Source organism: Pteronotus mesoamericanus, unplaced genomic scaffold (genome assembly GCF_021234165.1).
Source record: "Pteronotus mesoamericanus isolate MK-2021 breed Mesoamerican mustached bat unplaced genomic scaffold, CSHL_Meso_final contig_24, whole genome shotgun sequence".
Classification (NCBI taxonomy): Eukaryota; Metazoa; Chordata; class Mammalia; order Chiroptera; family Mormoopidae; genus Pteronotus; species Pteronotus mesoamericanus.
The window spans coordinates 10,028,932-10,041,614 of NW_026555100.1; the positions used below are offsets into that span (position 1 = coordinate 10,028,932).

General features: G+C 34.5%; 1 protein-coding gene across 2 annotated transcripts in view; it reads left to right on the forward strand.

The window, feature by feature from the left end:
- Window positions 1–12,683, forward strand: part of RUFY2 (RUN and FYVE domain containing 2) — a 39,650-nt gene that overhangs the window by 7,209 nt on the left and 19,758 nt on the right. For both annotated transcript variants that reach the window (XM_054572698.1, XM_054572699.1), the window contains exons 5-12: window positions 3,482–3,605; window positions 3,808–3,869; window positions 4,884–4,949; window positions 7,908–7,977; window positions 10,348–10,449; window positions 10,582–10,698; window positions 11,438–11,605; window positions 12,257–12,354. In XM_054572698.1, coding sequence (XP_054428673.1) covers window positions 3,482–3,605; window positions 3,808–3,869; window positions 4,884–4,949; window positions 7,908–7,977; window positions 10,348–10,449; window positions 10,582–10,698; window positions 11,438–11,605; window positions 12,257–12,354 — 807 coding nt within the window. The remainder of the gene's footprint in view (window positions 1–3,481; window positions 3,606–3,807; window positions 3,870–4,883; window positions 4,950–7,907; window positions 7,978–10,347; window positions 10,450–10,581; window positions 10,699–11,437; window positions 11,606–12,256; window positions 12,355–12,683) is intronic.

Consider the following 12,683-nt stretch of genomic DNA (forward strand, 5'->3'; position numbering starts at 1 on the left):
TTTTGTTCTTTTTCTTCCTTCCTTCCTTCCTTCCTTCCTTTCATTTTTCTTAAATGCAGATTGATTTTATTTATTTTTTTAAATGTCAAAGTTAATTATAAAATATTAAAAAAAAATTTTAAACCATTATAAAGTCTCAGCAATTAAACCAACATGACACCAGCACAGACATAATCAAGTAGATCAATGAAATATAATGAACATTCTAGAGACAAACGTATATATCTGATTAATATATGTATGATTAAGTTGATATTTCAAATAATGGGTAAAATAAGGCTTATTCAACAAATAAGGTGCATGGACCATTATTACTTGACATAAAACAAATATAGAGCCCTATTTCACACATTATACAAGAAATATTCAGGTGAGTTAAAAATCAGTATGTAGAATCTAAGGAGTTTTAGACGAAAATATAACTAATATTTTTCTTGACCTGAAGTAAACTATTCAGAAGCTATAAAGTAAATATTGACAATATGACAATATTAAACATTTAACTATATAGTAATATACATATAGAAAAAGTTAAAGGACAAGGAATAGAATAGAAAAGTATTTGCAACACATCTAAAACATGGCTAATAGGTTTTTCTTTTTAGGGAAAAAAGTTCTACAAATCTTTAATCAATAAATGGATAAAGAATACCCAAAAGTCATTTAAAGCTTTTAAAAAAAAAAAAAAAGAAATAGGCAGGAAATATACTAAAACAGGTTTAGTTTCAGCAGATAGTAAAGGAACAATTAAAATAACATCATTGTCACAGTCAGATTAGTGAGCATTAAAAATATTGGTAATATCAAGTATTGGCAACTCTAAAAGGAACTGGGTATTCCTAGAAACTTTTTCTTCATCTTAAAGCAGTCCCTTTAGCATATTTTGCAGTGCTGGTTTGGTGGAGGTGTATTCTTTTAGTTTTCTTTTGTCTGGGAAATTCCTTGTTTTGCCTTCCGTTTTAATTGAGAGCTTTGCTGGATAGAGCAGTCTTGGTTGCAGGCCTTTGCTTTTCATGACTGGGAATATTTCTTGCCATTCCCTTCTGGCTTGCAGGGTTTCTGTTGAGAAGTCAGCTGCTTAGCCGTATTGGGGCTCCCTTATACGTTACTACCTCTTTCTCTCTTGCTTGCTTTAGGATTCTCTGTTTGTCTTTTGATAGTAGCCATTTTAATGATGATGTGTCTTGGAGTGGGCCTCATTGGGTTCCTCTATAAGGGGACCCTCTGTGCTTCCTGGACTTGTGTGACTTTTTCTATCCTCCAATTAGGGAAGTTTTCCATCATTACCTTCCAAACAGGTCCTCTATCCCTTCCTCATCCTCCTCTCCTTCTGGTATCCCTATTATACGGATATTATTACATTTCAGGTTGTCCTGCATTTCTCTCAATGCCTCTTCATTCTTTTTGAGTCTTTTTTCATTTTCTTGCTCTTTCTGGGAGTTTTTTTCTACCTTCTCCTCCAGCTCGCTGATTCAGTCCTCAGCTTCGTCTAGCCTGCTTTTGATTCCTTCTACTGTGTTCTTCAATTCAGAAATTGTATTCTTCATGTCCTCTTGTGTCTTATTGATAGTTTCTATGTCCTTTTTCATGCCGATATAGTTTGCAGTAAGTTCCTCATAGTTTCCCGGTAGTTTTTGGTAATTCTCTCTGAGCTCACTGAGTTCACTGAGCTTCCTTAGAACCATTGTTTTGAACTCAATATCTGACAGTTTACTTGCCTCTATTTCATTTCGTTCTTTTTGTGGGGATTCCTCCTTTCCCTTCGAATGGGGCGTATTTCTTTGTCTTCCCATTATTTGATAGAGACTCCTCTTTTTTGCTTCTGTTTCTTAAGTTGATCTGTCTTGATTTCCTGACTTTGTGGTGTGAACTTCTATGGTTGGAGACCACTGTTTTTACTTTCTGGATCTGCCTCTGATGATGTCAGATGTCGTCCCTGTCTGACCTCAGGCAGTCTGTTCGAGACTTCCAGGAATCTACTGTCTGTGGCTGTCTCCTTGAGCTGTTAATCTATTCACTCTGCACTCAGCAGGCAGTTTAGACAGCTCAGGGCAGGGGCGAGTCCCTCCTGGGGGCGGGGTTATTGGGTCCACTCTTGCTGCTGCCCTATGGGGGAGGAGTCTGCACTGGGATCCTGTCAGCTACTCTCTCCGTTCTTTCTCCAAAGCCTCCGTCCCCAGTCTCTCCTCAAGTGTCACTAGCCCTCTCTGTACCCCTTTTAGCCAGGGATCTACTGTCTGTGGCAGCCACTCTGCACTCAACAGGCGGCTTAGACAGCACAGGGCGGGGTGGAATTTCACCTCCGAGTGGGCTCGGAGTGGGGCTATTGGGTCCTTTGACGCTGATGCCGCTCAGGGGGTGTGGTCTCTGCCTGAGTAAGATGGCTGCTGCTGACACATGGGGGAAAGAGTCAACACTGAGATCGCACCGGCCACTCTCTCAGTTCTCTCCCCAAAGCCTCCTTCCCCAGTCTCCTCTCAGGTGTCCCCAGCCCACTCTGCTGCCACCTTTGCCAGAGACCACGGGAAGTGGCTGCAATGAAAATTTATGCATTGACCCTTTAAACAGTTCTTTGCGTCTTCAGCCACCTGTCTCTGGTAGAGAGCAACCCTGCCACTTTTTGCAGCTGGCTGTTTTTTGTGTACTTTTGGGGCTCTGGTGTTGTGGGCTAGAGATCCCCGCTTTTGGTTTAGACCCGGTTCTTCTCAGGGGAATCCAAGTGGCTGTTTCAATATCCTTCTGGTGCTGCAGCCTGTGGGCGCCCTGCCCGCCTTCTCAGGTCTGTACCGCACTCCTTACCAGTTACATTGTGCTAAAGCAGATTCATCTGTCTCCGAGGTCACAAGGCTCCTCTCTCGCTCTTGTTCAGTTGTTTGTTCCAGGTGATTTCTGCACAATTTAGTTGTAATTCCAGGTTGGTCCTGGGAGGAGGTCAGTGTGACTTCCACTCACTCCTCTGCCATCCTGATTCTCCCTGAAAAAAAAAATCCTCCATACGTATCTTTTATTGGTTCTCTATTAGGAATACTTGCAATACACATATCAAATGCACTGACTTGAACATGGGCTTTAAAATATTTCATATGTTCATTTCCTCACCTTAGTCTTTATCCCAAGGGTGTTACTAAATCCTAGAATTGAAAAATTCAACTCGAATTGTTAAAGTGTTGTGATCAGGTTAGCTTCTGAGAGTCACAAACATTCCAGGCCTCAGTGATGTCTTTTTATTTTGATCCTTGCTTCTCTTCTCTAGCCTTCAAAATTTCTTTTTAAATTTTATCTCCTGTAGTCTTTTTCTTTTATGTTTTACATTTTCTGTATAAAATTTAAGTTTCAAAATTTTTAAATTGCTCACATATGGAAAGGCTAATTTGAAGATACCTAATACTGGTTTCATGTTTGTAATAAGGTGCTGAGATTATAAAATTTAGTTTTTGAAATAAATTGTGAATTAATATTTTTATTGTTTTAATTTTCACAGTGAATTCTATGAGTATCATGCACTAATGATGGAAGAAGAAGGAGCGGTAATTGTGGGGCTACTGGTTGGCCTGAATGTGATAGATGCTAACCTGTGTGTAAAGGGAGAGGATTTAGACTCACAAGTAAGTGAAAATGACTAGTACCAAATGCAGAGTGTTTTCAGTTTGCAATGTGTCTCTTTGGTCCAGGTATTACTATTACTTTAAGTTGTAAACAGTGCTGTTAAACAGTAAAGAAAAATTAAGAATGAAATTCAGTTGCATATTAAATGTACTTTAGGTATTTCTCCCCTTTAAATAGAAATAACTTTATTTATAAATTCAGGTTGGAGTGATTGATTTTTCCATGTATTTAAAGAATGAAGATGATATTGGAAATAAAGAAAGGTATGATATTCCTAAGTTATTTCACATGTATTTTTTATGTAGCTCTTCACAAATCAGTATGAGGTTCATCTATTTACAATGTGTTTTTTTATTTCATTTATTTGTGTGTAGTTCCTGCTTTATTTAGTTTTCACTTCCATTTACAAGCTTTAAAAAGCAAAAACCACTTGGAAGGAGGCTTTAGTCTGATATATGACTTTGGGTTACTGGTTATACCTGTAGTTCCTGTAACCCATTTTATAATTTTTTTTTCATTCTTACTCAAGAATACATTTTCATTGATCTTAGAGAGAGGATGGGGGAGAGAAACATTGATTGGTTGTGTCCTGCACGCGCCTTGACTAGGGATTGAACCCATAACATAGGCATGTGCTGTGATCGGGAATCGAATCTGCAACCTTCTGGTGCATGGGATGATGCTCCAACCAACTGAGCCACCCCATCAGGGCCTGAGACCCATTTTAATAGTATGCTGTGTTTTGTGATAAAAGGGATGAAAGTTGTTATTCACAAGCTTACATATGTTAGTTTATTTCAAGATCTAGTTATGTTTAAATTTAAATTATACTTATTCCAACTACGAGAAAGGATAATTATGTAATGTGATAGAGGTGCTAATTCTTGCTACAATGGCAGTCATGTCACAATATAAATGTATTGAACTAACAGGTTGTATGCCTTAAATTTACACAATGTTATATGTTAATATGTTTAAATAAAAAATAAATCATACTGATGCAAAAGTTTTTAAATATACTAATGGCACATTAAGTCTAGTATTAGCGAATTATTTATAAATATTAGAGTCATTTAGTACACAGCTTACTGCTACCCAATTATAAAATTTCTTGAATTTTATTTTAAAGGCAAGATAATGTTTCGCCATTATGGTTTTACAAAAATTTTAAATGATTTAGACATTTTTTTACAGCAATTTTAGATGATTTAGACATTATTTTTGGCACCCACTAAATACCTTTCTAATTAGCACACAACTACTTTTCCCCCCTTTAGGAATGTTCAAATTGCTGCCATATTAGACCAGAAGAATTATGTTGAAGAATTAAATAGACAACTGAAGTAAGTATAACGGATACTTGGCATACTTAGTATATTTATGACTGTAGTCTTAGAGTGCCCCCTCATCAGGCCAGCTTAACCCCATTCCTTCTGTGCGTCTTTCAGAAGGGGTTATAGTGGATAGAGAATATGGAAATTAAGGATACAGAAAGTTACTGGAGAGAATTCATTTTCGGTAGAAAATGAGAGTCAGATATTTAAATAGAATCCTCAGAGAATTTAAAAATAGAATTTCAAACTTATCCCTTAACTTAGCCCTTAAGAAAAAAGGGTAGATAGGGTGGAAGTTTATGTCATTTGATGGTTCAGAAATTCATTTTTTTCTACTTCAAAGGGCTTCATGTATAAATGTGGCTTTCATATTCCATGGTGGAAATTTTCTCCTTAAAATATCACCTGGTCATTGAAACTTCAGTGAATACTCTATCTGGGGAGAATCCCCAAAATCTGTTTGTAAAATATTACAGTGCAGCTCTGTCTAATAAAAGTATAATGTGAGTCACATATGTAATTTAAAATTTCTAGTAAACCTTATTAAAAAGGTAAAAAACACCAGATGAAGTTAATTAAAAATATTTTTTATTTATACCAAATATTATTTCAACATGTAATCACTATAAAATTATTAAGATATTTTATATTAATTTTTGTGGTACTATCTTCAAAATTCAATGTGTATTTTACAGCACATTTCAACTTGGATTAGTCACATTGTAAGTGCTTATTAGTAGCCACAAATGCCTTGTGGCTACCATACTGTATAATATAGGTACAGTGAATATTTGCTACATAGTTAAAATGGACTGTTCTGATTAATTAATGGAAGAAATAGCAAAACTGGCTAACTCTGGATGATATGATTATGAATACTTTTTATTTTATTTTTTATAGTTTTATGTATTTTCTGTATTTTACTCAATAAACATGTATTACAATCATAAGATACAATTAAACATTTTCCCATTGCAGAAAAGCTAATAAGCTGTAACTCTTGCTTTCCCTCTAAAGTTGGAAATAGGAAAGATCATGGAGCTTTAATAATAAATATCATAGGAAATGTATGTGTTGTATGTATTTGTATTTTGTAATTTGTATTTCTGAGATTGTATTTATTTTTTTATTTTAATTATTTTTTTATTTAATTTGAGAGAAACGTCAGTTTGTTGTTCCATTTATTTGTGCATTCATTGGTTGCTTCCTGTGTGTGCCCTGACCGGCGATCAAACTCACAACCTTAGTGTATCTGGATGACACTCTAACCAGCTGAACTACCCGTCCAGGGCTCTGTGACTGCATTTCTAAGTTCAACCTTGTGTTGCTTATTTATTTACTCTTAAACTTTTATTCACTTTTTGGGAACAGGTAATATATTCCCATGGTTCGAACTTCAAAAGGAACATTAAATGAAAGGTCTCCCTCTTCCCTGATCTTTAACCGTCTAGTTTCTCTCTTAGGGAATAATTACTATTTTAGGTTCTGTTGAATGCCTCCACAGATACTTTATGCAGATCAATAAGAATATGCATGTATTTTCTTATATTTCTCATCTTCCTCCAGTTCTTTACACATAAGGTAGCATACTTTTTTATACTACTCTGTACTGTTTTTACTCAACAGTTTATCTTAAAGACTATTCCATTTGGTTCAAGTGAGCTTTCTCAGTTTCTTTTAAGTTATGTGTGTTTTAATCAGTTACTGCAATACTAGTGCCGTTTGTAAATTTTATGTATTAAAAACATTTCATTGGTTTTTCTACTTAGAAAATAGTTCATGAACATTTAAAATATTTTGAAAGTATAGAAAGCAGATAAAAAAAAAGAATTCACCTGTCTTCTGAAGAAAACCACTACTGAGGATTCACTGTTTTTAAAAGTTATTTTTTTAGTTATTTTTTCATTCTCACATAAAAGTAGGGCAAATATTATTGTCTGATTTTATAGGTAAGGAAACTGAAGCTCAGAAAGGTTTTTACAAAGTGACAAAATTAGAAAGTATGAAAGCAGGGACCTTAATCTTGGTCTTTCATCTCCTGGTCCTGTGCTTGCTGTAGCTCATCATCAGGATGGTGCTGTTTGTGAAGAACTCAAGTTGTTTACCTCAGAATGGTTATATTTAAAAAATGATTTAACATTGATGAAAAGACATTTTTCTTGTTTCACAGCTTAACTAAAGTGCCAATAGTTGTTTCTAGGGCTGGAATAAAATTTGTTAAATCTGTTAATACATCTTTACTGTAATGTTACAGCATAGTACATTTTATTAGAGAAAGTTTGAGATGGCAAAATCAAGCAGGCCTTGAAAATCAGACTCAGTAAAATGTACAATAATGTCCAGTCATAACTGATTTAAACAAAAATGCAAAAGACAAGTGTGTTTATGTCGTATAACCTGACTTTTGACTATATCCTTGAAAGCCGAGATTTTTTTGCTTAGTTTCAGGCCATGTATGTTCCTGGTACTAGGTGCCACATATTCACATTTCTCAACAATGGGTAACTTAGGAGGTCTTTAAGTTATTATGAAAATGGAGGGGGAAACAGTGGGACTTGTGTTCATGAACATTGCTTATAAGCTTCATTGAGCCACTGAATTACAGAATGGCCATTTAAAGTTCATCCTTTAAAAATGATTTTAAATTTAGTTTTAACAATATTTAGTAATCTTTGTGTGAAATTTTTATTCCTAAATATTATAAGTTACATGTAAAAGGGACCATATGAATACAAAAAATAATGAGCAGCATCAAATGAAATTTTAATAGAAATATTGGTTCTCTTGCTACACAGTCTTTATTGTTTTCTAGCTAAATCAAGTTATCCAACTTAATGAAACTCCCACACTCAAAATTCAAATGGCAGTTGGTGCATGTCAGTTAATGTAGAGTCCAGGATAACATACTTTTTCTTGCCTTTGTGAGTTTGTGTGATTTTGAATGAGTTTTTTCTTTATAAATTTCAGCAGCACAGTCAGCAGTCTCCATTCAAGAGTCGACTCATTAGAAAAGTCAAATACTAAGCTGATTGAAGAGGTATTGTCGTTCAGCCATTGATAATTGTCTTTCATGGACCTAGTATTTGTGATCCTTTTTCATGTTCAGTGTGAGTGTATTAAGCACACACACACATTTTCATCATTATGATGAAACACTTACTATAATATATTGGTTTGGCCAAAAAGTTTGTATTTTTCCATAAGATGGCTGTGGTAGCACTTAATTGTCTTTAACTTCATTTGAAACAATTTTGTTAGATTGCATTTAGACAGCTGTCTTATCAGGATGCATTTTTAAAGAAAACTTACGAGAATTGGTGAATTTTTTAGTATTTTTAAAAATTATTTATTTACTTTTAGAGGGGAAGGGAGGGAGAAGGAGTGGGAGAGAAACATCAGTGTGTGGTTGCCTCTTTCATGCCCCCAACTGGGGACTTGGCCTGCCAACCAGTCATGTGCCCTGACTGGGAATCGAACTGGTAACCCTTGGTTCACAGGCTGGTGCTCAATCCACTGAGCCACACCAGCCAGGGCAGAATTGGTGAATTTTTGTGTAGCCATTTTAATATTGAAGATGGAAGAAAATATGCAACATTGTTGTAATTGAAAAGTTTGAATGTAGCCACTAAAGTTTGGGGTGGTTTTGTATGCACCACCATCTCAACAGAAGGTGGCTAATCACAGATCTTTCAGAAGGAGCCTGGAAAGTAAGGTCAAGGTATTTACAAAGGGTTGTTGGGCTTTCACCAAAGGGCACAATTCCTCCTAGGATCTGTCTCTCTCTTGGTGTTCTAATGACTGCCTAACTTCTTCCTATGACTTCCTACTTTTTCTAGCCCAGAGTATTACACTGTCCTTGGTGGTTTCCCTACACCCTGCTCACATCTCTTTAAAAAGTCCCTTTAGGGAGGAGGTTTGGGGGAATAATAAGTCATGGGGATGTAAAGTACAGCATAGGAAATATAGTCAATAATATTGTAATAACTATGTATGATACTAGTTGGGTGCTGGAAATATATGATTGTCTGACCACTATGCTGTACACCTGAAACTGATACATAACAATGTTAAATGCAAACTGTAATTGAAAAAAATAAAAAAATAAATTTGCCTTTGCCAAAAAAAATGAGAGAAACCACATATCTCAGGTGACTCTTAAATGTTTTGAGATACTCAGCTTCTAGAAATGAGCCTCAAAGATGAAACTCATACACACTCTTCTGTAAGTAAGCTGTGCTTCTCATTTTTAAATCTGGATAGCCTGATTTTAGATAGTGGAATCACCTATAGTTAGAATTTCCTGCTGAAATGATACTCTCCTTCTTGTACCACTGTTCAGATTGCTTTTCTTTTCAAGCATGATCATATCCACCCTATTTCCACCCTCCCATGTGTAAAATTTTTCCCATGTGCTCCGGTTTCCTGCATTGTCACAGTGGCTATCTGGTAGTCCCAGAGCCAGAAATTTGTCTTAGCTCTCTTTTTGATACTATTTTTTAATATAAATTTTAAAAAGAACTATCAAACCATAGAAGTATTGCTTTCTATTTTCAGAATTATTTAGGGTAGAGGAAGAAATACGTTATTTTATTAGTGCTGTGAACCCTATTTTCCATGTTAATTAAAATTTTTATTTCTTTTAAAACTTCCCCAACTTTTTCAAACCAGGGAACACATGATTGTATAACTGCAGTTAAGAATGCATCTTCATTTTGATAGTTTGGGACCATAAGAAAGAGCTGCTCTATGGTTTGTGCCTCTTCTTGGCCTTAGGCACACTGTGAAGTTCATTTGTATCCTTGACAAATTATTCAGAAATTTCAGGAATTTACTTGCAAGCCAGCTTTGGGGAGTGGTCCCTGCTTCCCTTTCCTAAGGATCCTTCTTTTTGTTCTGGGCCTCAGAGTCAAGCCACTTAGTCATTCATGTTTGACTCTGATGATGAGAGCTATCTCATTTGCATTGGTTAGTCAGTGTGCCTTATTTCACAGGGTGTCCTATTTGTTATCATGAAAGTCATTTTCAATGACAAAAAAAACCTTTTTTCCTTATATGTATTTCTGTTTTTACACAAGTCTTTGTAGTTTTATTATTTACCACATAATTCTTTGTATGCTTACTAAGGCACTTTGTAGTCATGGCATATTATAAACCAGATAAACATAATATGTTTTGATTAACATAATATTTATCGACTAACAAAAGGAAATAGTAGAAATTAGTAAATTTCTTTAGTTGGTATTTTGGGGTAATAGGAGCACATATTTCTTACAAAAGTTTCTGTAATTGTGAGTCATTTTTACTAGTTTTAGGATTTTATTTTGTTATTTATAGCCATGTACATAACCTGTAAAGCAAGTATGAAGATGTTTAATATTCTTTGTTGCCCGTGTTTCACAATTTTTAGTTAGCAATAGCAAAGAATAATATCATTAAACTCCAAGAAGAAAATCATCAATTACGAAGTGAGAATAAATTGATTTTAATGAAAACACAGCAGCACCTAGAGGTAAGTAAGTATAGACTGATTGCAAACAGATTCTTGTGTCAGAAATTGTTAACTTTTTGGGACTTTTGTATACATTGGGTATTTCTGTGTTGCATTATTATTAGTGATGATAGAATTAAGTTTTCTTCCTAGGTTACCAAAGTGGATGTGGAAACTGAGCTTCAAACATATAAGCATTCTCGGCAGGGGCTCGATGAAATGTACAATGAAGCCAGAAGGCAGCTTCGAGATGAATCTCAGTTAAGACAGGTAGATTGCATTAAAGTGACATTAGCTAATAATAAACACAATAGTTAATTGTTTTTTTTTAAATGGCATTTTTAAACTTATAATCTGTGTTTTGGAAATGAATAGATCATGACCAACATTACAAAAAAGGAAATAGAATGACATTGAAATATTAGTAAAATCATATTTGAAATTAACTTTTTTATCCTTTTAAATTATGCAATATAATGCCTATAGAAAAATACAAATGTATGGCTTAATAAATTATAATGTAAATACCTGTATAACTACTACCAAGTGCAGAAAAGAGTATTGTGAGCCTTTTCATTACTTTTGCTATTTGTCTTAATATTAGGAAACATCTTTTCCTTCTGATGTAAAATTCTTTAAGAGAAGAAATTAAAGTTGTGAAATAGGATTTTTGAGTTATCTTTGGCATTCACTTATATGGATTGCTTTTTTTTTTGCTTAAGGAAAATCAATACTGAGTTTATGAGGCATAAAAATACTTCATCCTTGAGCCAGTGAAATAATGATAATTGACAGTCTAGGAAATGCTTTCATTTTAGCAAAATATGCATTTGAAAACATTTAGAATGTTGTTTTTGGGGCCTGATTGATTCCCTTTAGTGGGGCTTATAACTCAAGAGGAGTAGTCTACATATTAAGTAGAAACTCTTCCTTGGTCTCATTAACTATTGTATATGTGATTTTGACATCCTGAAGTGGCATGTGAATTGAGGATTTGTTGCAATTACAGGATGTCGAGAATGAGCTAGCTGTACAAGTTAGTATGAAGCATGAAATTGAACTTGCCATGAAGTTGTTGGAGAAAGATATTCATGAGAAACAAGATACTCTGATAGGCCTTAGACAACAATTAGAGGAAGTTAAAGCAATTAACATAGAGATGTATCAAAAGTTGCAGGTAAGGAATGTTCTTAAATTCTTGGCATTTCTTGTTATATAAATTGAAAATGAGTATTTGTATAAAGGGTTTGATTTTTAAGAGATGAACCTATTTTAACTGTGCCATATTCATTATAAAAAGCAGTGTGTTTCCTCCCCCGCCGCCAAATAGAAGCTTCAGATATGTAGCCATGAAAAAGCATCGAAGAACAAAATCACCTATCTGAATTTGTTTTTTAATACTGAAGGTTAACAGTAAGAAAATTAAATCTTTTGGGAAAACTAAATCTAAATATGAAAGACATTTTTGTGAACATCTTATACAGTATAGCCCTGAGAAAGATTTAATTTTGATTGAAATGGTGTACTATAATGATTATGAATTCTCTCATAAAGTGACACTTTTGTTCAGTAGACTTGTTGCCAAAATCCCTTTACAATTTAATTTGAAAAATAGCGTGTTTTACAAGAGCTTAAGTCCTGTTGTCTTCCAAAAACATTGAAGTCTGAGTGTTTTAAATAAAGTACTACTGCTTTATATCATGAGAGTATTTTAATCTGTAACTGCTCATTTCAAAGTGACAGTCCCACAGCAAAATGGTATACAAAAGTTATAAATATTCAAGTATAAAAATCAAAACCACTGTAGCTTTTATGTTTTTCTAAATAGGGTTCCGAAGATAGTTTGAAAGAAAAGAATGAAATAATTGCTCGACTAGAAGAGAAAACCAATAAAATTACTGTAGCCATGAGGCAGCTGGAACAAAGGTACAGCATTTCTAGTCTCAGTTTCTCTTTTTCCTTTCTTTCTCCCCCTTTTCTTTATTCAGCTCTAACACCTGCCGCAAAAACCATTAGGGAAATTTAGATTAGGACATGATTTTTTTTTAAGCCCAGCAGAATTTTGCCTTTGTTGTTTTGGTTGTTGCATGGAATCAAGTTGCTTTGTATTAGGCTGATTCCTTTGAACTTGCCATTTTATAGACTTTTTTTAAAAAGGCCTAATATCAGCAATTTCATGTGGTTCAATCTGTTACATTACATAAAACAAATACACAAACAGAAACGCTGAAAAAGTGTAAAACGAACAAAATCCG